Source organism: Castor canadensis, chromosome 9 (genome assembly GCF_047511655.1).
Source record: "Castor canadensis chromosome 9, mCasCan1.hap1v2, whole genome shotgun sequence".
NCBI lineage: Eukaryota > Metazoa > Chordata > Mammalia > Rodentia > Castoridae > Castor > Castor canadensis.
This window is the reverse complement of record NC_133394.1, coordinates 115,884,607-115,912,377: the sequence shown is the minus strand read 5'-3', so window position 1 is coordinate 115,912,377 and position 27,771 is coordinate 115,884,607. Positions and strand designations below refer to the sequence as shown.

Sequence of the window (27,771 nt, the reverse complement as noted above, 5' to 3'; positions counted from 1 at the left end):
CTAACACCTGTTGGTGGTGTTTTTGATGATGGCTATTCTAACAGGAGTAAGGTGGAATCTTAGTGTGGTTTTGATTTTCATTTCCTTTATGGCCAGAGATAGCATTTTTTCATGTGTTTTTTGGGCATTTGAATTTCTTCTTTTGAAAAAGTTTTGTTTAGTTCAGTTCCCCATTTCTTAATTGGTTCGTTGATTTTAGGAGAGTTTAGTTTCTTAAGTTCCCTGTATATTCTGGTTATCAGTCCCTTGTCTGATGTATAGGTGGCAAATATTTTCTCCCACTCTGTGAGCGGTCTTTTCAGTTTAGAGACCATTTCTTTTGTTGTGCAGAAGCTTTTTAATTTTACGAAGTCCCGTTTATTCATCCTTTTTCTTAGTTGCTGGGCTGCTGGGGTTCTATTGAGGAAGTCTTTGTCTATATCTATTTGTTCCAGAGTGTTTCCTGTTCCTTCCTGTAGTAACTTCAGAGTTTCAGGTCTGATATTTAGGTCCTTAATCCATTTTGAGTGAGAGACATGGATCTAGCTTTCAGTTTCTTGCAGATGGGTAACCACTTTGCCCGGCAACATTTGTCGAAGAGGCTGTCTTTTCTCCATTGTATATTTTTGGCACCTTTGTTAAAAATGAGGTGGGTATAGTTGTGTGGATTCATATCTGGGCCCTTTATTCTGTTCCACTGGTCTTCATGTCTGTTTGTGCATCACTAATCTTTGATACAACTCAAAACTTCAAATTTGACGTTCAAAGAAAACATTTTAATCGAAGTTTTAAGACTTCCTCTTCCAAAAATTGGCATAAATCTCCCTCCCTTTCCACTTTCACCTGTTCTGGTTCCCATGTCATTCCCTCTCCATAATTCATCTGTGTGTGCCTTGGATTGTTGTGTTGACTAATTTGTTCTTACCTCTTCTCTCATCAGCTGGGGAACAAGAAAAGCAAGACAGGCACACAATGAAACTCTTAGGTAATAAAATTAATAGGTGTTTATAACTACCTAGAGCAAAAGTAAGTGGAGCAGGCAGAGTGTTTTCCTTGTGTTAGAGCACAAAGGCAACACACATACACACACACTGCCTGTTCTCTCTGGTGAGGGTTTTATCAAGAATTGTGCCTGTTCCTCATTGCCAGCTGTCATTGCCTCTTTGCCTGCAAACTGGAGGTTAATAAATATCCTGTGAGATTTAATGTGTTAATGCATATAAACTGCCTGCATAGTATGTATGGTGGTACAGCAAGGATATCATAAACGCTAGCTGCTGTCATTACTTTGTGGGAATAGGACTTTTCAGTTTGAATATTGCCTTTCTCTTACGAGCTTATTTCAAATAACTGCATGACTGAGAAAACCGAGGCGGTGGACGGCGTGGGGTGGGCGTGCTGCCTTCTGTAGGAAATGGGATTGGGAGTAGGAAGGGGGAAGATGGTGAATGGACAACAGGAGACGTTAATGATAACACAGAAGAGCAAAGTTTGCTCTAAAGTTCCCAGAATAAACTTGAGCATGAGAATCAGAGCAAAACCCCAGCGGTCAGTAACCCTAAAGCAGCTAACAATCGAAGGTTTCCAGAACCAGCAGGGCTCAGCGTCCAGCGCGGGAGACCTTTCCACCCGGGAAGAGCCAAAAGCGAGCGTGAGCACGGCGTCTACCGCACTAAGTTCCCCGAGAGTGGCCTCCACCCTGCGACAGACGGCAGACACCGTGGTCCTGCGAGGTATTTCTGCTCCTGGACTTGGAGGCATAACAGCCGCCGGGGAGGAGGAGCTGATGTCTTAAGGCCACCCAGTGGCCAGACCCGGCTGCCAGGCGAATTAGCACCCCATCTCCAGGCCACGGGGGCGTGGCTTTGGCGGAAGCCCCACCTCTTCGCTCCCATTGGCTGAGGCTGTCGCGGGGGCGGAGTCGGCTCACTCCATTCCCGGGACCCCGCAGCTCCTCCAGAACGTGGGTGCATGGGGAGAGGAGGCCCAGGTGGGTGAGCAGCGAGCGCCTGCCCCCGAAAGCCCGGTGCCCCGGTCATGGGGAGACAGGTGAGGCTGCCGCCGGGGGAGCCCTGCCGAGAAGGTGAGTGTCAGCGCCGAGCTGGGGGAGGCCAGGTGCGAGTTCCCGGGGTACTTGGGGAGACCAGCAAGATGTGCGACCCTTAGTGCAGTCATTCCTGTAATGATCGTTATTCAGTCGGTCCTTCCGTTGTCCAGCCAGCCGGTCAACACATATTTATTGGTGCCTCCAATACCCCTGAGTTTGTAGGAAAGCCTGAGTGGGACAAGATGTGTGACCCCCCCACACTTGGTCCTGAAGGCCGAGCGGTGTACACACAGGGTCCTGGGTGGGTGACGGGGAAGCTCAGGATGCTAAGGGAAGATCCCAAGTCTCATTTGGGAAGGACGTTTTCTCTGACTCAGACTCACTTCCAGAGCCCGCTGCTGACGTCACCCACTGGGCACAGGGCGTGTCGCGGACCCCGCGGGAGTCCCCGAGGGGTTGGCACCGGGAGAGGTCGCCCGCGCTTCCCTTCTTCCTTGGACACGAAATGTCACTAGCCCATTAGCCTTGCTTCTGACTCGCTGTGCAGTGACTTCTGGGCTGCTTAGGGCGACATCAGGACAGGAGTGGGAACCGGGAACTGAGCGCGCTCTGGTTACGCTCTCACTTCTGCTGCGCCCGGTGAGAACTGTGGGCGCGGCCCCTTTGCTCTTGGCCAGGTGTCCTGCGCCCCCCTCCCCCCTTCTCAACACAGAAGGCGCTTGTGAACCCGGTAGATTAAGGGGTGGGGGAGCGGCGGGAAGGGGAAAACCGATTTCTAACTTACCTGCTAATGACCTAAAGACAAAAGGGGCAGTGAGCGGCACAGTGAGAAGTATACCTTTGCAAAGTTGCTGGCACCTTCCTCGGTTTACTCTCTTCTTGGCTCTTCCAGTTTATTCCTTGATGGGAAAAGTTAAAATAAATAAAAGGGACACACTCACACGTAAAGAGAAAATGCCTGAACAATTCGTAACTATTCCCAAATAGAGATTGGTAGATCTAGATTTCCTAGATAGTCAGGTTGCTACTTTTTCTAAATAATACCTAAACTAGTAAGCCAGGCTGTTAGTAATACACCCTACCCTTGTTTACTCAAGGATCAGTTAGTAAGAAGGGTGTATGAATTGCACTCACTTGTTTGACTTCGGGGTGTTTTTCCTGTTTTACTCGTCATGCATTTAGTTCCAACAAGAAATATTCATACTCTGTGCTTAATACCAATGATTAACTATGGTAATTAGCTGTGTAGAAAACTGATGGGAAGATGAGAGAAATTAGAAAACATATTTTCAGTAGTGAGCAGAGATTAGGCTTTGGCCTCCATCTTCTCAGTTCTAACCTAGCCTCTTTCAACCTTTCTTCATGTATAAAAATGAAGAGTATTCCTACAGTTTATGGCTGTGAGGAGTAGGTACAGCTGGGATTTCATATGAGACACCAAATTCAGTGCCTGACATGGCATAAACAAATTATCAATTTTTTAATTTATTCAATGTTCAAAATAAAAATAATTCATTCATTGTTTAAAATTTGTATGTTGAGTCCTTAATTCCAGGCACTGGCCTAGACACTAGGAGAGAGGGATTTGCAAAATCCAGTCTAATCCTGGACTCCAGAACTAGGTCTCTGCTCTCCTGCAATTTACTGCCCAGATGCAGGAAGCAAATTAACTAAAACTGAAAAGATAGTAGTGCTAAATGTCATGGATTTTATTGAGCGTATTAGGAATGTTTAGATTAGATACTTACAGACCCTTAGTGATATTCAAGCTGAGACCAAAATGACAAGGTGTTAATCATGAGATCTAAGAATTAATCATTTCAGTTGGACTTCCATGAAGAAAAAGTTAATCCTGTACTTTGACTTTGAATTTTTAAAAAATAGATGCTTTAAAACATTTTCTAATCCAAAATTATTTCTAAAAACAAATTTAAATTTGTATGAAGTGTTTTTTTTCATTATTGTATATATTCTACAGAACTCAAATTGAGTCCAACATGGAAATATAATATCATGAAAAAAGAATACAAAAAATACAGCCATCACTCACAAAACTCAACCTGTATAAGTTTTATGCCAGGGACTATAGAGGGTTATGAAAGAACCAAAGGACAGAAAGACGGCTTCAACAAGGACAGATTTATATTCTGATATGCTAAAAGTCCTGACTGGTTTGGGGTTGGAGAGAGTAAGCTGGAAGCTGAGAGAATCCAGGTGTTTTCAAGGTTTTCTTTGATTGAGTGGGCCACTTTTCCAGGCTGCAGAGAGAAAACTGTCTTATATGGTATTTGGAGCTGATTCAACCTGTCTTCTTGGCCAACCTGTCTTTGGTTTCTAGAAGAAGTTAAGGAACTACAACTCTTTGGGAACTGGCTGTATCTCTGTCTTATACTGATTAGGACATTTCCCATATTCATGTAGATAATCTTAAAATTTCAAAAAGGTTTACATCAAATGCATCAGTTTATCCTCATACAAAATTAAAGTCTGTGAGTTTTATTATACAAGTCTCCATTTTATAAATAAAGAAACCGAGTTGAATATGGTTTCATAATTAGTGATCAAACCAAGTATAAAATTATTTGAGCTTGTTGCAATGGACTGGTTGTGTCCTTCCAAAATTCCTATGTTGAGTCCCTAATTCCAGTGTGATGGTGTTTAGGAGAGGGACCTATGGGAAGTATCTAGGTTGTAAGGTTGGATCACTCATAAAAGAGATTACAGATTGACTGTCCCTTGTCCAAAATGCTTAGGACCAGAAGCATTTTGGGTTTCAGATTTTTTTTTTTGGACTTTGGAATATTTACATATATGCATAATAAGATATCTTGGGGATGGGGCCCAAATCTAAATAAGAAATTCATTTATATCCCTTTGGTGGAGGGAGATAATCTGTTTCTTTTTTTCTTAGTGTATATTAATTGTACAAAGTAAGCAGTTTCACTATTATATTTCCATACATGCATAAAATGTACTTTCATCCTCTCTAATACTCTTTCTTATCTCCTCTCTCCTGTCTTTTTCTCCTCCTTACACAGCCCTAGTGGTCCCACTTTCATTCTCCTGACTTCTTTTCCCCCTAGATTCCACACATGAGAAAAAACATGCTACACTTATATTTACAGGACTGGCTTATTTCACTTAGCAAAGTGATCTCCAGTTCTATCCATTTACCTACAAAGAACCTAATTTCATTCTTCCTCATAGTTAAATAAAACTCTACTGTATAAATATGCCACATTTTCTTTATCCATTCATCAGTTGATGAGCAATGAGGCTGACTCCATAATTTGGCTATTGTGACTAGTGCTGGAATAAACATGGCTATGCAGGTATCTCTATAGTAAGCAAACTTTGATTCTTTCAGTAGTTGTACGGCTAGATCATATGGAAGTTCTATTTTTAATTTTTTGAGGAACTGCCATACAGATTTCCATAGTGACTGGACTGATTTACATTCCATCAGAAGTGAATAAGGATTCCTTTTCCTCCTAATCCTCACTAACATTTGTTGTTTTTTGTTTTCTTGATGCTAGCCATTCTTACTAGGGTAAGACAGAATCTCAGTGCAGTTTTGATTTCCCTGATGGCTAAAGATGTTGAACTTTTTTTCATGTATTTATTGGCCACTTTTACTTTATTTGAATATCTCATAAACTTAATGCACATTAGTGTTGACTTTATACAATATTTTAAATAATGTGCATAAAACGAAGTTTGTAGAATTTTCTTCTTGTAGTGTCACGTTGGTGCTCAAAAAGCTCCAGATTTTGGTTTTTTTGGGAGGAATTGGATTGAGGGGGCATACTTGGGGTCAAACTCAGGGCCTTATACTTACTAGACAGGTGATCTACCCCTGAGCCATACCTCCAGCCCTTCAGATTTTGTAACATTTTGGATTTTTGAATGAAGGTTGTTCAACCTATAATGCCATTATAGGAAAGAAACTTATGCTAAGGCTAGAGAGCTAGCTACCTAGCTTACTTCCTACCTTATGAAGACACAGGAAGAAGACCAAGAACCAACCATATTGCCGCCCTGAGCTCAGATGTACAGCCTCCAGAATTGTGAGAAATAGCTATTTGTTTAAATCACCTACGTGATGGTATTTTGTAAGAGCAGCTGAAACTAAGACAGTGTCCATATCCATACTATGGTCTCTTGAATGCAGTGGTATACATTTTAAAAGATTCTGAGATTTTTACCCTTAAAAAAAAAGGCCATATCATAGGCATTTCTCAAAATCCACCAAACGAGCACAATTTTTATTATCAAAACAAGTTGCATTTTCTGTGTAAAAGATAGCTTCTTATCTGGTGCACGAAAAAGGATTTTGTCTAGATCTTTACAAGTAAACTAGCTTCTGAAGTTTTGCTAAGTACTAGAATTTAGAAAGTACTGCAAAGTAACAAAATTATCCACTAATAGTTGTTCAGATTCTAATGTTTAATATGATCTCTTTGCTTTGATATGAATATAAGTTTACTGTAATATTATTCCTTAAATTCATTTTCTTCATCTTCATTTTTAATCTTTTTTCCTTATTTCAAGAGACTTTTATCTTTAACAATGAAGTGACTTTAGTAGTATACAGATTGTAAAGGATGAAAACAGCAACAGCTCAGGAAGGTCAAATATCCTCCTGCCCATGGGAAGATCTTGTTTAGAGATGTAGGTTTACAGTTTTTTTAAATCAAGATTATCTTTGAGGGTTTTTATTTGTTTGTTTGTTTGCTTGCTTGCTTTTAGGTTTTTTTATGGTGTTGGGGATCAAACTCAACCTTATGCATGCTAAGCAATCACTTTGCCACTGAGTTACCAGCCTTCAATTCTATTTTGATTAGTTGAAACAATGGCATCTTACCCACCCATTTCAAGTTTTTATGTAGATATATCTAGGATGACTTGATATACAAATTTTCTCTAAGTTATTTTTCATTCTCTTCCAAATTTGCTTTAAATTATTTTCTACCTCTTACTTTGCTCCAAATTGCTCTAAATGATTTCTTCTTCCTCTTCTGCTTTTCTTAGTCCTGTTTGCCTGTGGTCTCACTAAAATTGTCAGTGTCATGAGAACAGAGGCCTGTACACCTATCTTGTTGACTAATATCTCATCCGTTCTTAGAATGGGGCTAACACAGAAGAAGTGTTCAATAAGAACTGGCTACATGCTGAACAAGTGAATAGCTAACATAATGCTTTGCATACTAAGTGTTCAATAGCTATTTTTTTGAGCAACTCAATGAAATAAACACGAATATACAATGTTGTTACAAAATCATAAGCTATAAGAAGTTTGTTTGATTGGGAATATTAAACAGGGTGATGTGCTGGGAAGTAATTAAGGGGTCCCTTTAGATTAAAAATGCAGAAAAGGCTTATCTAAGGAAGTGATATTCCCTGTCTCTTTTTCTCTCTCCCCCCTCTCTTTGTTTCTCTCTCCCCCCTCTCTCTTTCTGTCTCTCTGTCTCTCTTTCTGTATGTATATGTGTGTGTATTAGACAAGTGCTCAACTGAGCTACACCTCCATCCCAAGAAGGAAGAAGCTTTAATACCAAGAAGGAGCTAGATATGCCAACCAGAAGTCCATAATGGGCTAAGTAATTGCTACTTCAGAAGCTTTCAGATGAGAAGGAACTTACCTGTGAAGGTCATACCAAAAAAACAACAGTGGAGAATACGGTTAGACAGATAGATGGAGGTAGGTAACTACAGAGCCTGTGGACTGTAGTGGAGAATTTGTACTTTTGCTGAATGAGAAGGGAAGTCAATATATAATTTTAAAAAGAGGAATGACAGGATGGGAACTTCTTTACTGAAGACTTACTCCACCTGATTTTGTCCTTATTACTCAGTAGCCACATTGCATCCTATCTCCTTTTTGTGACTTCAGCCAGCCTGGCCAATTGTAGTTCCATTACACATAGCAGAGAGGCTTTCCCACTTAATCCTACTTTAAGATTATTTCATTTATTCTGCTTTTAGTGTTTCCCCTGTCGTTCTTAACATATCTTACAGTTATTCATTTGCCTATCTATCCCCTTCACTAGAATATAAGAGAGGAAGAATTTTGTTGTTACAGCTTCAGTTTCTAAAAACTGCCTGACAGATAGGAGACAATAAATATTTTCACTGAATTAATAAAAAGATGATGGAATTGATAAAAAGGGATGGATGATGGGGGAATAATGCAATGTAATGTCAAAGGTGATCAAATTTCAGACCACATTAAAGCTGTAAAGTTTAGGGATTGTTAGGAACTGAGGTTTAGATATAATTGGGATTAAAAAAAACATGACAGGGAGGCAAGTTTAAGCAAGGAAGTGACAATCTGATGCACAGTGACTGGGATTTGGAAAATTAATTGTAGCTGTCATACAAAGATTTCATTTTGCTTTGTCCTATGCAAGAAGAATGGATAGGTGTATCATATATTCTTGTGTATGTGTCTGTAGATCTGTAGAAGTTGTCTGATGTAGACTAGGTTCACTTTGGTTTCTTCTACTTCAGGCTACATGAGCACCTTGGTTTGGATACTGGGTTCTTCATGTAGGATGCACTCAGGTTTTTTCCATGTGTTTTCTTTCTGGGTATGACTTGGGCTGAAAGGACAGCAGCTTCTTAGAGAGTCATAGAGGCACAAGAGAGTCAACCCAACCACATAAGCAATTAGAAATCTGTCCTTGCATCACCTCTGTTGACCTTTCATTGGTCACCAAATCTACCAGCCTAACATCAGGGTGCTGATAATCAACCAAGAGAGTCAACTTATAAAGAGCAAAGCCTTATTTTGGCTCACAGTTTTGGATGTACAGTCCATCATCAGTTGACCCTTTGCTTTGGCCCATTATAATAGGAGTGTGGACTCGAACAAAACTGCTCACCTTGTCATGAGAAAGGGAGCAAAAGATGAAAGAGGAAGGGTCCAGGGACCCACAAACCCCTTTAGGGGAACATCTTCAATGACCCAAAGATCCCTCACCTCTTAAAGGTTCCACCTCCTCTCCATAGCACCACCCTGGGGACCAAGTCTTTAAACACATGGGCATTTGGGGGACATTTAACATTCAAACTATAGCAGGGGAAGAACACTCTGACAACAAGGAGCAGGATAAGGGACTTGCTGAAGAATCAAACTATCACAGGAGAACGGATGGTGAGACAATGATTTCTTAAAACTGGAAATATCTTTTAATGATTACAAATAACTACAAATCAAAAAGGCTTCCTAGAAATCAGATATTCTATTCTGTTTAATATACTGAACAATTTATTCTCTATAGGCAAATAGTGCTTTAAAAACTAAGGCATTTCATCTTTGTAAAAATATTAACAATATTTTTAAACTAGCTTTGCTTGTACTTTATGTTTATATTTCTTCTGAAGTGAAAAGAATGGGAATTGGTTGCTTGGCCTGGTTGAGGCAATTATAGAACTTTGGCCAGTCACTTAAAATCATGACATCAGTTTCTTTATAGTGTCTTCTAGTTCTTAGCACCTAGGAGTTTAGAACTGGTCCATCAGCAACATTTGTGGGCCAAAGGGATTATAAACAATTCTGGGAGCAAAGATAGATTATGACCAAACCACAAAATTATAGAAGACATCTTTAGAATTACTTAATTATAGAGATGAGGAAACTGAAACCAAGCAAGTTACCCAACTTCCCCTGATTACACACAGTAGTAGAGCTTATGGTGGGGAAAAGTATTTAATCCTATAAAACATCTAAATTTGTTTTTAAAATTTAAAGGCTATATGTAAATAATTACATTTATACTATATATCTACAGTTATAGATAATACTATATATAATTATCTATACATCTATAGAGATATTAAACTTTATAAAATATTATTTTGTAGTATCAGAATTTTCTTACAGTCATCAATTTTATATAGTTCAATATGAGAACATTAGCAGTTCTAATTGTAAGAGCAGAAACACCATGAATTACCTAAATGTTCACCAGCTATAATAGAAAAATTAGTTGTGAGATAGTCATAAAGTAGAATTCTATGGAATAGTGATTTAAAAAAAAAACAAACCTTTACCCACATGTGTCAATACTGACAAATCCCCCAAAGAAGCAAGTCATCAAAGAATGCATTCTGTTTGGTTATATTTTTATGAGTTGCAAAAAAAACTAAACTATCATTTAAAGAGCTATTCATAGAGAAAATCAGTTTTTTTTAAGCAAAGGATTTTTAAAGAGTAAATCAAGATAGCTCTTACCTTGATAAGTAATATTTTACCTCTTAAATTGGGTGGCTGATACTTTGATGTATATTGAATTATTTTTCTTCATAACTAACACATATTTCTAAACTATTCATTACTCAATATTTAGAAAAATAACATCAGAGAAGTTATACAAGTCTCTGGTGGCAGGAGTATAAATTGATAGTCATTTTAGAGGGCTACTGACAGTATCTATTAAAAAAATAATGAATATAGTAGACTTTCTCTTTATACATTGACTAAAATCTAGATGAAACTCTCTGTATAATTACTTTGCTTACTCAGTCTTGAGAAGCCAGGTCTGGTTCGAGATAGCTTTGATTCCTCTAAAACACTCTGAAGTCTCTGCCCACACACCCTGCTTCTCCCATTTCCCTCTTTGTGCCCTGTGTCCCTCCACACCCACTAACCCAACATTCACTAACCCCCCCTTCCGTCATATCTGTTGTAGGCTGCCTAACATGCTTTCAAATCATAAAGCAATTTAAGTTCCAAGGTCACTAACTGGACAAGATTTTTATTATTTTTCCTGCTGCAGAGCTTGCAGCATTCATGTCTACTGCTTACAATGAGAACTTGGAAAATGCAATGAAGATTATTCGCTTGTTCTTATCACTGTACCCCCACACTCCCTAAAATGTAGGGAACATTTTGCTAGGTCAACAGCTTAGAAGGAATATTGTTTTTCTGGAATGAGATCCACCCACCATGATTTCAGAGACAAAGTTTTAGAATGATTATGTTAACTACATAGAAAATGACATGCACTGGAAGTCTAGTCAGATGTTTTCTCAGAAATGAATGTGACCAGAATTCTTACAAAAATATACACACTCACTTTCCATTTCTGTTTGTTTTCTTGTTTATGTGTTTTAGGGTTTTTTGGTTTGGTTTGGTTTGGTTTTTTTGAGGCAGGGTCTCATGGTGTAACTTCCCAAGTGCTGATATTATAGATATATGCCACCATACCCCGGTCATTTCTAGGATTTAAATGAGATGCACAGTGGGCAGGACAAGGGACAAGCTTGCATGAAAATTTGCAGCAATTTTTAAAAAATATCTTCTTGAATATTCCCCAATGTTATAAAATATCCCTGAAGTAATATAATTCTCTTTGTAATACTTGGAAGTTTTGACTCAAAATTTATTCTGTACCTCTGGAATAGAATTGGGTCATTTTCAAATTACATAGATAAATGAAACAATAGTCATGAGAACTTTGAATTCAATTATTTTACCATTTTCCAGATGTGAGCTTTGTGTGTGGCAAAATTCAAACGACTTCATATGCTTTATGAAGTGCAACAGTGGTCCACTTAAGGAAGTTTTGTTTTCTTTCTTTTTTGCTAAGACATTATTTGGTCACACTACCTTTTATAGTGCTCATATACATTCTTCAGATTTGGGGGATGGGGGATATAGAATGAATTTTTTTTATTGAACTCCAAAGATGTATTGATAACTTTCCTTTGCCCTTTCTTGTTTATGGTAAACAAAGAGACAATTTGCTTTTTTTTAGAAGGAAAAATAATAAAAAGACAACTTCTGGTCGCAATGTCACCTTGTTGATAGCTGTTCAAGTGGCAGATTACGCAGTTTCTTACATAGTGTAAAATGTTTTCGTTTTGTATTTTAGTGTGCAGCCTCAAAATTCCAAGGCACTTGTAACCATGGGTCTGGTTCAGTGAATTTGCATCCTTATTTGAATTCTATTCTTTAAAAATCCTTCTGATATTTAATGCATTTTTTCTATTAAATTTTATTTTACATAGGAGAAGTTCTATTAATGGGCCTGAAAAATCATTTTCTTTGGGGAAAGTGGTATGGAAAATTAAAAACCCCACTTTAAACATATTTTCTGAAATGTGAAATTCATACCCCACCATATGGTTAGCTAAATTTCCTGTAATTTATAGTAATTTTTAGGCCAATGGGATTGCTGTGGCCTTTTCTACACTCCCCTGCACTAACCCTGCTTTCTGAGACACAGGCTGATTGCAAAGGACTGAAGTGCATGGGAGACTGTGAGGGACTAGTAGCCCAAGCCAGGTCTAAACAACTACCCATGGCTTCAGCAAGTTGTTTTTGTGTGGAACAAAGACCCAAGCATTCCATCATCTTCCAGTTTATCTTTGGATTCCAGACTTTCATGTGAAAGCTTCTATTTTTTTATTGTTGTGCTGGGTGAGGGTACATTGTCACATTTACAAAAGTTCTTACAATGTATTAAGTATATCATATTTGAATTCACCCTCTCCACCATTCTCCTTTGTCCCTCCTTCCCCCTATTCCTGGAATAGTTTCCACAGGTATCATTTTTCCATTTACATACATGTATACACAGTATTTGCACCATATTCACTATCCTACACCTTTTCCCCACCTCTTTCCTCTTCCCGCTGGTAACAAACCGCACTCTCCCAATCCCTTAACCCCCAACCCCTCTTTTCCTAACCCATCCCCACCCACGGTAGGACCTGTTCCACCCTCTTGTTCTCCAATTTTATAGAAGAAAAAAATTACATTTTTGCTTGTTTAAGATAGCTACGCAGGGAGTTACCTTGTGACATTTCCATGTATATATGTATTATAATCTGAATTGATTCATCTCTATTTTTCTTCATTCTACCTTAGTCCCTTTCTTATGGTGGTTTCAACTGGTTTAGAAATTCTATATTCATTCTTGTATAGAGAGCACATCAATGAAATATCTTATTTTTAAATGATGACAACTCAACAAGAACATAGGCAAGCCAAACTGAAAATGTCTCTAGGCCTAGGAAGGTCCCTCCTTGAGGTAGAGAAGTGTTTCAGTACCACCCACTCAATCTCTGTTCCTGTGGAAAGGGGTAGGAATTACACAGCTCCCTTGAGCTCTTGACATTTCCCTCTTTCCTTTTTCTAGGCTATGTGCTGTCTCTGGTCTGTCCCAACTCCTCCCAGGCTTGGTGTGAGATCACAAATGTGTCACAGCTGCTGGCTTCTCCTGTCCTCTACACGAACCTGAATTCCAGCATAACCAACTTGAGCATTTCGGCAAATGTAGAAAACAAATACAGTCTTTATGTGGGCTTGGCACTGGCTATAAGTTCCAGTATTTTTATTGGCTCCAGCTTCATACTGAAAAAGAAGGGTCTCCTGCAATTGGCCAACAAGGGTGTGACCAGAGCAGGTAAGAAACACATCAAACTAAGGAATTCAAATTTCTAGCTGCAGAAATAATCCTTCTGTGACCCCACAGTACTACTCATTATCAGTGACTGTCTCTATTTATCTTCACCACTGTGTCCTTGACTGAGCCAGCTGTGTCTCCCATAATCTCTGACCTCCGCAAAAAGTGGCCCCTGCTACCTCTGCAGCTGCCTCTTTGCTACCCTCCCAGTCACCTACTTTTCCCTTGTTCTTGGAATAGACTAAGTTCTTTCCCACCCTGGGGTGTTTTTCCTTTGCCTGGAACTTTCTTTCCCCTGCCCTCCATTTAGCTGAATCATACTTCTGACTTCCTGCTAAAGTTTCACCACCACAGAAAGGCCTTTGTTGACCATCCTTTCTGAGCAGGTTCCCCCACCTGCCTCCCCCTGTGACTCTCCATCATCACACTAACAGTTTCCTTCATTGTTCCCAGGATGATTTGTAGTGGTTCATGTATTATTTGCTTATCGTTAAGTTTCTTTATGAATTGTGGGTTCCCAAGAGCGGGAACCATCCCATGCACAGTGTTTGGCACCCAATAAATATTTGTAAAATCTTTGAATGAAGAACAATAGAATGAGATTGCTATTTCTAAAAGCATTCCAGATGCCTACTGAATAAGCACTGCCTGATTATCCTTCATTAGTAATGAATTTTCTATTCATTTTTATCAAGTATAATAACATAAAAAACAAATACTTTTCTTAGGTCCATATGGAAGGATAAGTGACTACATATTATGCAAAGACACTCCTGAAAGAGAGCTATTAAAAACAGATAGGCACCCATCAGAAAATAAAATGTACTGTATTGCTATGTTAATTAAAAACAGTTTAGTATTATAATTAAAGCAGATAAAATAACAAAAGCTTATTAAAACTAAAAGTGGATCACCAAGTACTTATATGTGTGCTTTTTAAGTGTATAATACATATCACATTATATATGGGTTCTTTTTAAAGTGGCATGTCACACCAGTGGACAAAACTGATTATTTTAATTAAAAGTATTGAGACAACTGGGCCAGGTGAATGGTTCACTCCTATAATCCTAGCTACTTAGGAGGTGGAGAATGTGAGGATCCCAGTTCAAGGACAGCCTGGGCAAAAAGTTAGTGAGACCCCCCCTCCACCCACATTTCAACCAATAAGCCAGACATGGTGGCATGAACCTGTGATTCCGGCTATCTGAAGGCATCAGTAGGAAGAGTTTGGTCTGAGGCCAGCCCTGAGTAAAAATGAGAGACTCTACCTAAAAAATAACTAAAATAAAAAAGGGCTGGGGGCACAGTTTAAGTGGAGGGCACCTGCCTAGCAAGTGTAAGGCCCTAAGTTATCAACTACATAATAATAAGGTCCAATAGTACAATACCATCCCAATTTAGTCATTTGCAAATTTTGTAAGGAAATCTAGATAAACATAGTTAACTACTTTAAAAGATAATCTTTATAGCTTGTATATTCTGTTTAGCTTAATTATAACAAAATCATCTAGGTCAAATTCAGGGAGCTAAATATCTTGAAATTGAGAAAATTCTATTTTGGGGGGAGGGGTTTTGAACTTGGGGCTTTGCACTTACTATGCAAGCATTCTACCACTTGAGCCATGCCTCCCGTCCTTTTTTCTGGTTATTTTGAAATTAGGGTCTCACTTTTTGCACAGGCCAGTCTGGTCCATGATCCTCCTATTTTATGGTTCCCAACCTGCCATCACAGGTGGAATGACAGGAGAGGCATGTACCACCATCCTCACCTTTGTTCTGAGATGGGGTCTTGCAAACTTTTTTCCTGGCCTCAAGCCACAGACCTCCCAATCTCAGCATCCCAAGTAGCTAGAATTACAAGTGTGAGCCCTAGCACCCAGTGAGAAAATTCTATTTTCTACAACAAACATGTAACAATGATTTCAGGTCACAGATTACAGGAGGTGAGCTTTTTGTCCTTTTCAGTAGACTAGACAGAAAATTTCAATATGCCAAGGTAAAGAATAAGTAGAGCTTGACACTAGTGTCTTACACCTATAATCAGGAGGATTGTAATTTGAAGCCAGCCTCAAACAAATAGTTTACACTTGCCTGCCTGGCAAGTATAAGATATAAGACCCTGAGTTTAAACCCTAGTACTACCAAAAGAAACAAAAAATTTAAAAAAAGAATAAGTAGTAGAGTCTATCTATCTAATGGTTGTTATTCTTTTCTTAACTAACTCAGACTCTCAAAAGTTCTTTTTTGGCACTGTGGTTTGAACTTAAGACCTCATGCTTGCTAGGCATGCTTGCTCTTGCCACTTGAGTCACTCCTCCAGCCCTTCACAAAAGTTCTTATGTCAACCATCTTCTTCCCTTTCAAGTCTTCATTAGGTACCAGTATAATTTACAAAAAGTTTTCTGTTTTAAATTAAACCATGGCTGAAACAAGGTATTTAGAGTTTATAATATGTAATGTCCACACCTCTGACTGACATAAATGTAGTGAACCTGATGATTAAGTAAAATTTCCTACAAATAAAGTACTTTCTGTAGAAATCAAAGATAAAAATCATGAAAACCACTAAAATATCTTTGGAAATGACCAAGCAAATATGCTCAAAGACTAGTTTTCCCAACTTGACCTTAAACTTTGCCTTTTCCAGCAATATTCCAGGGATCAATTCTTCTACCCTTCTCTAACTTAGAACTTAATTTTTGTTTCTGGTTATTTTTCCTAGGACAAGGTGGACATTCTTACCTCAAGGAGTGGCTGTGGTGGGCAGGATTGCTGTCAAGTAAGTTATTAATATTGAGAACATTTGTTTAGCTGCCCCTCACACCAGCCAAGCCCAAGAATAGACTTTAAGTATAAAAATTTTTGTGAGGTCATAACATATTGTCTTATATTTAATAATTATATATGCGTATATGTTGACATAAGAACTTTTGTAAAGGGCTGGTGGAGTGGCTCAAGTGGCAAGAGCAAGCATGCCTATCAAGCGTGAAGTCCTAAGTTCAAACCCCAGTGCCAAAAACAAAAAAAATATATATGTACATATATAATTTTTTACTCATCCCACTCCCCAACCCTTGTGCTCTCAATACTGTCCTGGAATGCAAAGGAAAAAGTTGGCATTTGAAATACTGTATTTTATCACAAACTTCTGTTTTCTTCCCCTTGAGAACTGAGAAAAGTGCTTTCCCCACCATGTTTTCCCAGTTCCTAATTTGAATCTGTGACTATCCTAGCTGCATATTTTCTCAGGGATAGGTACAGTTCCCTTACCAGTACCAAACAAGGATAAATTAAAGGATTCTCTGGCTGTTGACACTGGATTGATCAATCATTGGATCAATCATTGTCGGCACTCTCCCTCCTCCCAGACTTGCTTTCAGGATTGAAGGATACTTTGTAGGTCAAGGAAGCTCTTCCTAAATGCTAAGGTGATGTTCACAGAGAAGGCAGTTTATCTCCTTCCACTACTTTCCCCTGATCTCACTCTCTCACCTCCTCTGAACTTCTTAAATCCCAACCCTGAAACTTCCAAGGAAAGAACATCAGAAATTTTACTTTGACACCACTCATGGATCACTTTCCTCTGCAGTCAAAGTCTTAAAGCTTCCTTGTTTTCCAAAACCAAGCAACATATTTCAGTGTTTGCAAGGTCCTGATGTAAGAAGGAACTTACCTTCTCCTTAATAAATCAGTGGCAGAATCTAAAAGAATGATGAAGAAAAGTAATTTAAATTTGTATGGCACTCTCAGTCTTTAATGTATTTTCCCATCTATTTCCTTACTTTATTTAAGTAAAAGTTGACAAAGACTGGGCTAAAAAAGTTCCAGAGACATGTTTGAGTGGTCCTCTTTCCCTCTTTGTCTCTCACTTGCGTTCTTCACCCTCTATGCATACTTTAGAATAAAAATATAAGAAGAATATCTACAGTTGCCATTTTATTTTTACCGTGTAAAAAAGCATATACAAGTATTGAGGAGAGAAAAGCATACATTAAAGATTTTATCTAGTAACAGACATTTGGTACTTTAACCATGAAGTTAATGTGAGAATGCTTCCATAACTCTTTTTATGAGAGCAGTCTCCTAATTGTTGTGTAAGTTTAGATTGTTTTATAGTGTTTTCCTAATGCTCAACCCTCCTCTAGATGAGGGGGGAGGAAGAAGGGAGAGGTAGCAAGCTGCTAAAGAAAAGGAAAAGTATGTTAGTGTTCTTTTCTCTCTCTGCAGAAAGGGTTTGCGTGGTGCTGTTTGCCAGCATGAAATACTACATTCTCTAGGCAAGTTTCCAACTGTGATCTGGGAGAATAATTTAACTCCCATTCAAGAGCCCAGTTCTTGGATGGAGGGATTTCCCTCAAAGTTATTTATATGACAGTACCTCATAGAAGTCTAGAGTTCCTCCAAAAGAAAAAAATACTATATTCAGAAGTACATCCCTAGGACTTTAAAACAGCTGCTGGTGTCTTCTTCACTTGTGGAGATACTGTTACCTGCCTGTCGATCATCAGAGATGTCTGAGTTCACGGACCTGTGTAGGGACTTCTGACTTTTGTATCCAGACACCAGATTTCTACAAAACTTTCTAATTGTACAAGTTGCTTTGTTGTTGTTAATTTGTAAAACAGAAGGCATTCTTGAGCAAATGGAACAATTGCTCCAAAGCTAGCTCTGTTAAAACTCATCATAGTGATCAAGTATATTTTCATTTCTGAGTAGCTAAAATCTTTATCAAAACTCATTTAAAATGTGTATTTGTTGGTTACCATTAGTTGAATTTATATCACCAGGTAATTACAGCTTCTATGCATCACTTAATACAAAATTTCTCCCACATTCCATAAGAAAAAGAACCTAAACTATTCCTTTTAGCTAGATCTTTGTGTCTTTAAAATAAAAGCCCCCTTGCTTTTTGAGAGTAATTTGTTTTTCTCTTCTGAAAGATAAACCCACCTTGCACATGAATACTTCTGCTTGCTTTCTAGTGGGAGCAGGAGAAGCCGTAAATTTTGCAGCTTATGCATTTGCACCGGCCACCTTGGTCACCCCACTGGGCGCTCTGAGTGTTCTCATAAGGTAGGTGAACAATAAGAACTCGGCTTCTAGGGGATTTTAGTACCATGGTGACACTTAAACTGTAAGAAACATATATCTCACAATAAATACATCTGAAAAAACAATAACAAAAACACTCAACCAATTGGGGCTCTCAAAGCACAGAGGTCCCAACATAATTTCTAGGACCCCTGAGAAGCTTTGGCAAGTTTTTAAGCTCCAAGTGGAGCTTAAAAAATTACTTCTTAGGCTGGTGGTGTGGCTCAGTCGTAGAGCTCTTGCCTAGCATGTGCAAGGCCCTGGGTTTGATCCACATCATCACGTATACACACATACACACACACACAAAGTCACAAAAATAATTTGAGAAGACTACAAAATAATAGCAGTAGAAATAGGAAGTAGGCTGTCATATTATTATTATCTTGAAGAACAATGACAGAGTAAACTTGGTTTCCTGCTAACATAAAGTAATTGTGCATTATGACAATTCAGTGAAGCCTAGCAGAGTTTTGTTTTTGTTTTTTTATATCTCATCTAGATAAATCATCAAAGTCCTTTTAATTCTTTCTGTTGTCATAGTAGTTAATGACCACAGTTATAAGAGGACTTTAAAAAAGCATAGTGTTTGGGCTAAATTTCAACTCTCACTAAGCTTCTCCCATTGTCTGCTGGATACTTCTGTTTAGAGACCCTGTAATTTTTTTGTACTGGAAGTAGGGATAATATTCCTGGTCTATAAGCTGCAGATCTGATTTTTCTGGGTTGGTCTATATTACGCTCCCAATGAATATGTTCCAGTGAGCCCATGAACTCTTATTTTGTAGCTTAGCTACCATTTTGTTGCACTTTTTGTCTTTTTCATTTCCATTCATTATCAGTCTCTAGAAGAAAGTTTATGATTGGGCCTACTCACTTCTCTCTACCTTCTTTATAGGATTGTTGTGAGAATTAAATGAGTTAATACACATAAAGCACTTAGAACACTTGTCAGTGAAACAGATAGCAATAGTAGCAATTTTCACAGATCCCACAAATAGCCATATGAGGGAAACTCTAGAAAAGTACCTGGTAATTGCTCAGTCTTAGGGGCAAATGGGCACCAGTAGTTGGAATGTCAGAGCATCATAGGAAGAAGGCTGGCATGCAGAAATCCCACTGGGCCTAATGGTGGAAGAGCAGGATGGCATACTCTGACGTCCTTAGTAGTGCCAGTCTGGAGCTTCCTGAGACCAAGGCACAACAGCCAAAGATTTGGTAGTATTAGATAGATGGACGTATCAGGACCATAGCAATTAGTAAGGAAGTATTTCAATATTTTAACAATCTGAATTGTTGTACTGATTATGTACTAAAACTACATCTCATCCCCAAGCCGAGGAGCCATGTTTTTTGGTATATATCTTTATTTGAAATTTTGATGGACACATATATTTTAGAGGTATAGGTTGAGCATCTCCAGTTCCAAAATCCCAAAGCCAAATGCTCCAAAATTTGAAACTTTTTGAGCATGGACATGATGGTACAAGTGGAAAATTCCATAGCTGACTTACGGCGGGTTGCAGTCAAAACATGTGCACACCAAAAATATTGCATAAAATTTCCCTCAAGCTATCCATATAAAGTATGCATGAAGCATAAGTGAATTTTGTGCTAAAACTTGCGTTCCATCCCTCAAGATATCTGACTCTGTACATGCAAATGTTTCAAAATCTGAAAAATTCCTTAAATCCAAAATTCTCAGCCCAAGCATTTCAAACAAGAGGTGCTCACCCTATATTGTACCAATAAGATGTAAAAGGTCTTCATTTTACTTGGCTTTATAGAAGAAGATGGGTCAATTGAAAATGAGCAAGACCTCTTAGAAGGTCATGGGAAGGTGACAGGAGTCTAGGACTCTCTGATAGTTCTTTGGATATAAAAAGCAACGAGCAGAGTTGATTGGCCATCATTTCTGAGTTTAAAACTAACCAAGGTTTTTCAGTGTACATAGTGTATTCAAGTAAGCTCAATGGGGTACAGAGTAGTGTGCACCACAGTGCTGCTTCTGAGCTGCCAAAGAATTAAGAAGTAATTAAATCATAGTGACTTAATTTTCTTCTCTCCCAACAGTGCAATATTATCTTCCTATTTTTTAAATGAGCACCTGAATATTCATGGAAAAATGGGCTGCATATTAAGCATATTGGGGTCAACTGTGATGGTTATCCATGCCCCACAAGAAGAGGAGGTTACTTCTTTACATGAAATGGAAATGAAATTGAGAGACCCAGGTCTGTGATTCAGCCTAAAGAAATACTTGAATTCTGCTTCTCTCTCTCCACTCAACAAATGATATTTGTTTGTTTGTTTGTTTGTTTTTGAGACAGAGTCTCAGGCTAGCATCAGACTTCCAATCCTCCTGCCTCAACCGCTTGAGTGCTGGCATTACAGCTGTGTGTCACCACGCCTAGCATCAAATGATATTTCTAATGATTTCGGAATATGACTCCTACAAGCCTTGTTGTGGGTTGTGAGACAAAATAAGTTTTGCTTATAAGTCTTCTGGGAAGGTGGCAGAATTAACTTTTATGTTCATGTTTCCCTTGTACACAATGAAAGGTAGAGATGGGGATAGTAGAGGCAAAAGACTTTTAGTTGGACCCAAATTTTTGTTACCTCCTGCTTAAGTAGTTATTGGTGAGAGTCAAATGACATGTTTGTGAAAGTTCTTTACAAAATAATGACAACTGCACAATAAGATGTTACTGTTTTTAATTTAATCCCACTTCTTTTTCTAAAATGTGTATGCTTTTAAATTCACGGCTGACAAGATTTTGGAAGGGCATGGTCCTATTAGCGTCTTCTGAAGTCTAATTCTTATCTCTTCCCAACAGGATTTATTTCCTTTGCTGTGATTGTAACTACATTTTCCTTGGTGCTGATTTTGATCGTGGCTCCCAAGAAAGGAGAGACCAATATATTGGTCTACATTTCAATCTGTTCTTTGATTGGAGCATTTTCAGTTTCTTCAGTCAAGGGCCTGGGAATTGCCATTAAAGAACTACTAGAATGGAAGCCAGTTTACAAGAATCCTCTGGTCTTTGTTTTGCTGACAGTACTTGTGCTTTCAGTAACTACACAGATTAACTATCTCAACAAAGCACTGGACACATTTAACACATCTCTTGTGACTCCCATTTATTACGTGCTCTTCACAACCATGGTAGTGACTTGCTCTGCCATCTTATTCCAGGAATGGTATAGTATGAAAGCTGGAGATATTATAGGGACCCTGAGTGGGTTCTTCACCGTTATCAGTGGCATCTTCCTTCTCCATGCATTTAAAAATACTGACATTACCTGGAAGGAGCTGACATCCACTACCAAGAAAGAAGTCCTTTCTCCAAGTGGCAATGAGAATAGTTATGCTTTACTAGAGAACACGGATTGTCCAACCTCAGGATATGATGATGATGTTACTTTGTTCAGCAGGACTGATGGTCAAAGCCTTTACAATCCCTGAATTTTAACTAATATGAGACACTCAGAGAGGAGAAGGAAGACTTATTCTTGGAAGGACTCCTGGGAAAGTTAGCATTTTAACGTGATAAGTAATACTGTAGATGTGAGGCCAAATAAAGAAGCCTTCACTTTGGCCATCAAATTTGAAAATCAAGTTTTTATTTTTCTTCGAAAGACTTCTGCATCTCTTCATTTCTACAAAGTTTGAAATACTCCTTAGTCATAAAAAAATTCAAGAAGTTACATTCCTTTCAGAATAATCTCTCTTGTTTGGTTGCAATAGGTTTGGCTCTGTTGGGTGGTACTTTGTTTCTTTGATGGCTACTCTTAGACTCATGGTAATTCATAGATCAAGTTAACTTGACAAACAGAGGGTCAGATACCATCCTCTGAGGAGTCATAATCTCACAGTTTTACAAGTGAGAACACTGGTGCTTTGGTCACCTGTCTGTAACGTCCTTTTTAAACTAGATACCTAATGGGCAAAGTGTTAAAAAAAAAAAACATCCATTACTTAATGGTGTAAAATACACAAGGCACACCTAGCCACAAAGGGCTTATGAATTGTAATTTATTCACATATCATAGGATTTCATCACTAATTAAAGAAGGGAGAATAGAAGAGAGTGGAAAATACTTTACCCTTCAGGTAAAGGAGCACTATTTTTTCATTTCCCCCAAACTTTAGCACACACAAATGATTGTGCCCACAGATTCATTCAACACAGCCCTGGATGAGAGAAGGCAAAATTAACTTTCTAGGGAAGTCTGAGTGAAATCAGCTTCAGCGTTACTTACATTTATCTTGTTCTTTCTCTTCTTATCCCATAGGTGACTTGTCTTGTTGACCTAGAGATTTTTGTAAAATAATCACTACATTATTTCAGGATAATATTACATTTCAATTTTGCCCAAATGTTTTATCGCTAAAGGGTGGGTTTTCTAAGATTGTTTGGAAATAACTAAAAAAATCTGGATTAAAAAAACTGAACAAATTATTCTAATGGTTCTTCTGAAATGTGGTACCTTCACCCTTATAGGGAAATTATAATCAGTTACTAACTTTTCAAAATAAGTACATCCTATAGAAGCAAACAGCACACTGCCTTTTTCTGTTAAATTTATCCTGACTGTGTTTTCCATACAATTTATTGATAAATTTTTTCAGAGAATGAACTTCCTGGAATACAAAATATTAAAACCTCAGAGACTATTACAAGAAATATTTTTGCTCATTTAAAACATTCATACAATTTTTCTGTCATTCCAGATTCATGGCAGAAATAATCTTTTATGTTTATAGACAGATTTCCTATCACTTATTGACTTTATGGAAAAGAAATTGGATATCTAATATATAAATTAAACTTATTTCTCTCAAAACAAAGCAAAAATCCTAACTTAAAAAGTTGCATTTTTAAAGAAACTTCTAGGTTGACTGGATTTTTTTGTGCTCTAACATCAGACATGATTAGTTTTGGTTTTTGCTTTTGAGCCAGCTTAAGCCTACTCAGGATAAGTAAGCCCTGCTATTCAGAATCCTATTAACCTTATTTTGGCATTTCCAGCTCTACTGAACTATCACCGATGTTCACAGTGATGGCTTTCGATGACTGCAAAGTCTGAAAATGAATCTTCAGCAGAGTTTAGTGTTAAGTAGAATTCAATGCATTCTAAATTCTTGAAAACTGATAACCTATGGAAGATTCATGGGTCGATACCTCAGTTATATGTTTGCTGACTTGCTTTGTTATATCAGACACATAAGCTATGAACCCAAATTTGTAGGAAAAGTACCATTCTGAAAAGGTAGTGTTTGAAAATTGTAGAAATTCCATATTTTTCTTTTTAGTATTGAGAACTCCATTGGTTTCTCCAGGGCAACTTCTTGGTGAAGAAATTAATGGAATTTTTCCTGACATCTAACCTGAGGTTGTGCTGATTTCTACATTTCAGTGAATTTAAGTTTCAGACATTTATTAAATGTCAGCTGTGACTTGACACCTTAAATGTCAAGTTTTTCCTTTGGCACATAGAGCCCAGGTTAAAGGTTCCTAGAACACAAGGATCAATGTGTCCTAGACTGGAAAATGAACTAGTATTGACATACATGCCCAGAGAGAAGACTGAGAAAGATTTAATGAGTTGTAGTATGTAGTAAATCAATTGTGTAGTGTTAATAGATCTCTGTAAAAATCATTGCTGAGTACACACATTGAAAAAACTCAAAATATTACTGCAAATCAAATGCCCAAAATTCATTTCTCCCAAATTGGAAGATAACTAAGGAAGAGTAAAATGCTGGATCCCTTTACTCACACTGCATTAGTGTTAACATGTGCATTTTAACATATGTACTTTATTTGTCATTCCATTCATATCTTAAGATTTATTTGTGAATATGAGTACAGATCTCATTAAGGATCACAGTGCTAGCATGGGACAAATTGAAAGCTTTTTTCTAGTTCTATAAAGATAATGGTTTTATTTTTTGATTTATAATTTTACTGTTAGGTCAATGGTTAATGATTTTATTTTTAGTTCGGATTATAGGATATTCACAGAACCCTTTAGATTTGGCAACATAAAATTAAATCAACATCTAATTTTTCAAGTATTGAGTCAAATATATGGAACACTCCTTTCATCATGCCCAATATGTAATAGGTATCTGACAAAATTTGTTCTCTTTGAACCAAAATTTTAATTTTTAGCCTTACAGTTTTTATAAATCTCTCATCTTTGTCCATTTGTGTCATATTAACTCATTTTAAATAACCCAAGTGAACATAAATTCCAATATTATACTTTTTCAATGCCAACATAAAATTATTCCACAAAAATGTTTTTCTTAATAAAACCAGTGAAACTGAACCAAATGCTATTTTCACCTTTCAGAGCTCTGTGAAAAAATAATTTATATGAATGTACAGGAAATGTTCTCAAATATTTTGGATAAACTATGTTCATGAGATTTTATATTTATCAAATGTATATAAATACTGTTTATTTTTAAATTTGAAATGCTTCTGTATATTTTTCATTTGCAATAAAATAATGTAGTTAAATTATGCTTTTTGGAGTTTAGTTTATAGATGTTAAGTATATGTAATAGCAAAAATTATTACTTTCCCCCTTTTTTGTGGGACTAGGACTCAAACTCAAGTCTTTGTGCTTGCAAAGGATATGCTCTACCTCTGGAGCCACACTTCCAGTCCATTTTGCTCTGGTTATTTTGGAGATGGGATCTCTTGAACTATTTGCCCAGGCTGTCCGCTAACCACAATCTTCTCTGGATCTTAGTCTCCCAAGTAGCCGGGATTACAGGCATGAGCCACAGGGGCCTGGCTAAATTATCCCTTTTTGTCTTGAGATTTTTTTATATATATATAAAAAGGTTTTGAGGTTATAAAAACAATCTGCACTAAAGTTAAGTTTGCTTTTTCCTTTTTCTTAACATTGAAATTTGTGTTTAGAAGCCTCTCCACAAACGATCTGCTGTGGAACAACAGATCTGACCCCTAAACAAAACAAGCTGTCATACTATTAACTAGGCCCCTGGATGTAGCTTAAAAGAAGCTAAAATTTTCTTAAATTGCTTAAATTTTACTTTAACAAATGAAAACCTATTTTTCCCAATTGAAAACATTGGTTAAAAACTAAAAAACACTTTTTTCAAAAGCTGACTATCTGAGCCGCCTTTTCTGCTTCAGTTACATACAACTCATGAAAAATCTTTCTCCTTGATGGAAAACCGAATCTCTCTATAAATGCTGGCAACATAAGAAAAACTTTGGCCAAGCAGCATTTTAACTTCTATACAGAGAATTTCCACAGCAATGAGGGGAAGGGCATTCCCAGATTTGTAGCCCAAGCTCTTCCCAGGAGCTGTCACCTGACCATCTGTCCCAGGACCCTGAATTCCCACTGGCCTCAGATGCATGTCCAGCCCTCAGCTGACAAGGTCTCACACCAGCTTTCTCCACTCTCCAGACTACAGTAAGGTCTGCTTCACACCCAGCTACATGTAGGTCCCAGAAACTGCTTGATTGGAAGAGGCAGATAGATGAGGTTGGTAGTAGAGGTAAGGGAGCCATACTCTGATCGCCATCTACCCAGAATTCACTGCTAGTAACTCCTGACTGCCAATAAGCAGCATTCATTTCAACCTGGTCCAAGAGCACTTGGACTGCTTAGTGTCACTCCCATAGGGGCTCACATACCATCAAAAACAAATACAGGGCCCTGGTCCACCTCTAGAATGGCTCTGGGGACACGATATGTGGCTTCTCCCTGTGCCAATTATACCTCTCAAACACAAACAAAGTAAAGACAAGAACCACCCAAGCTTAAGTCTAATAAAACATTGTTTCCATAGGCCAGGGTTGGGCAAAATAGCCCTCCAGCACAAAAAGCTCTGTCTCTCAATTAGCTTTTGTCTTTGTTTCACCATTAACATTTCATAGTAGTACTGAAAGAGTTTTAAATGAAATACTATTCCAATAAAAGAAATCACTCTGCCCTTAATCCTGGTATCATAAAGGTAGGTAATAATGAGCAAGACTTAGAGGAAACAGAAAATAAATTCCTATGGGAAGAATGGAGTGGAGCTTTATTTGCCGTGACTACCTTCCCTGAACCTAATTCCTTGGGAGTAATCTTGCATGCTACTAGCTTTGAGAATTTCTTTTTCAGGATCATGAAATGTAAACTTAAGAGATACAGTGATTTTGTCTTTTCAGCAAGTACTGAGACACAGACACTCAGCAAAGAGAGTTTACTTGATCAAAGTTTACCTGGGCCAAATGGACAAGAAGCACATGGACATGACGATGTTGCCTCTTCCTGAGAGCTAAACAGGTTTAGGATCACACAGACTTAAGGTTACACACAAGAGTAACACTTACAGGGAGTCACCTGCTGATTGAAGATTAGCCTGTAGCAAAAAGAAATAAACAAAGTGTGGGTAAACTGGTCCAACAAGATCAAGTGCTATACTATTCACTTTGTGGTACAGTGGGGAGCAGCCAGGACCAGAGGAAGCAGGGACCCACATTATGGACACGTGACCTACTTTCACACTATCTGAACAATACATAGTCCAACAGAATGAAGGCTGACTGCTTCCATACAACACGTTTGTATGTCTAGTGTCTCTGAAAGGGGACAATTTTATAATCATGAATGAGAACAAATAGGCTGAGATGCAAAAGACAGAACTAAGCAGAAACAAAAATAATTTTGTTACCAAGCAGAAAACAAAATATGGCTAACTTTGGCCAAAAAAAAAAAATGTACTTGATATTCATTTTTCTAATCAACTAGCAGACTCCACAAAACAACAAATCCCCTTTAAAACAATATTTGAACTTCTGGTTCTTTGCTTAGATTTCATGAATTCTGCATGTAGTATGTCTTCCTGATGAGATTGATAGTGTAAAATTCTACCCATTTCTCAACATCTTCATTATTTTGCTCAAGAGACCTAGTACTACTGAAATCAAGGGAGGAGAGGCTACAAGCTCCTGACTAGGTGTCTGGCTCTTGGTAGTTCTACCATTGTATTTCCTCCGTCATCTTCAACCTTGATCCCATAGCTATCATAGTGGCTGACACTTTGCTTTTAACCCTTATCCCTCAGTGGAACAGCAGACTGGCTAGTAAACCACATGACTTAGCTAGAGACAGCCTATTAAAAAGTTGTTAGTCATCAATCTATCATTCTCCCTTTCTTCTAACTTCTAATAAACTTCACAAGAAGCCTCCATGCAG

At 37.9% G+C, this 27,771-nt stretch overlaps 1 protein-coding gene across 1 annotated transcript; it reads left to right on the top strand.

The window, feature by feature from the left end:
* Nucleotides 1-1,508: 1,508 nt before the first annotated feature.
* Nipal1 (NIPA like domain containing 1) lies at nucleotides 1,509-25,070 on the top strand. Its single transcript, XM_020158426.2, has 6 exons — nucleotides 1,509-2,062; nucleotides 13,174-13,440; nucleotides 16,166-16,222; nucleotides 18,426-18,516; nucleotides 20,608-20,768; nucleotides 21,372-25,070. The coding sequence occupies exons 1-6, from the start codon at nucleotides 2,017-2,019 to the stop codon at nucleotides 21,998-22,000; spliced, it is 1,251 nt and encodes a 416-aa protein (XP_020014015.1). The 5' UTR covers nucleotides 1,509-2,016; the 3' UTR covers nucleotides 22,001-25,070.
* The last annotated feature ends 2,701 nt before the right edge of the window (nucleotides 25,071-27,771 follow it).

Excerpts from the sequence above, each read along its gene's own strand:
- Nipal1 (XM_020158426.2), top strand. The coding sequence starts at position 2,017 with ATGGGGAGACAGGTGAGGCTGCCGCCGGGGGAGCCCTGCCGAGAAG. Across the intron at positions 13,441-16,165 it reads CAAGGGTGTGACCAGAGCAG|GACAAGGTGGACATTCTTAC; the intron begins GTAAGAAACACA and ends TATTTTTCCTAG. Across the intron at positions 18,517-20,607 it reads GCTCTGAGTGTTCTCATAAG|TGCAATATTATCTTCCTATT; the intron begins GTAGGTGAACAA and ends CTCTCCCAACAG.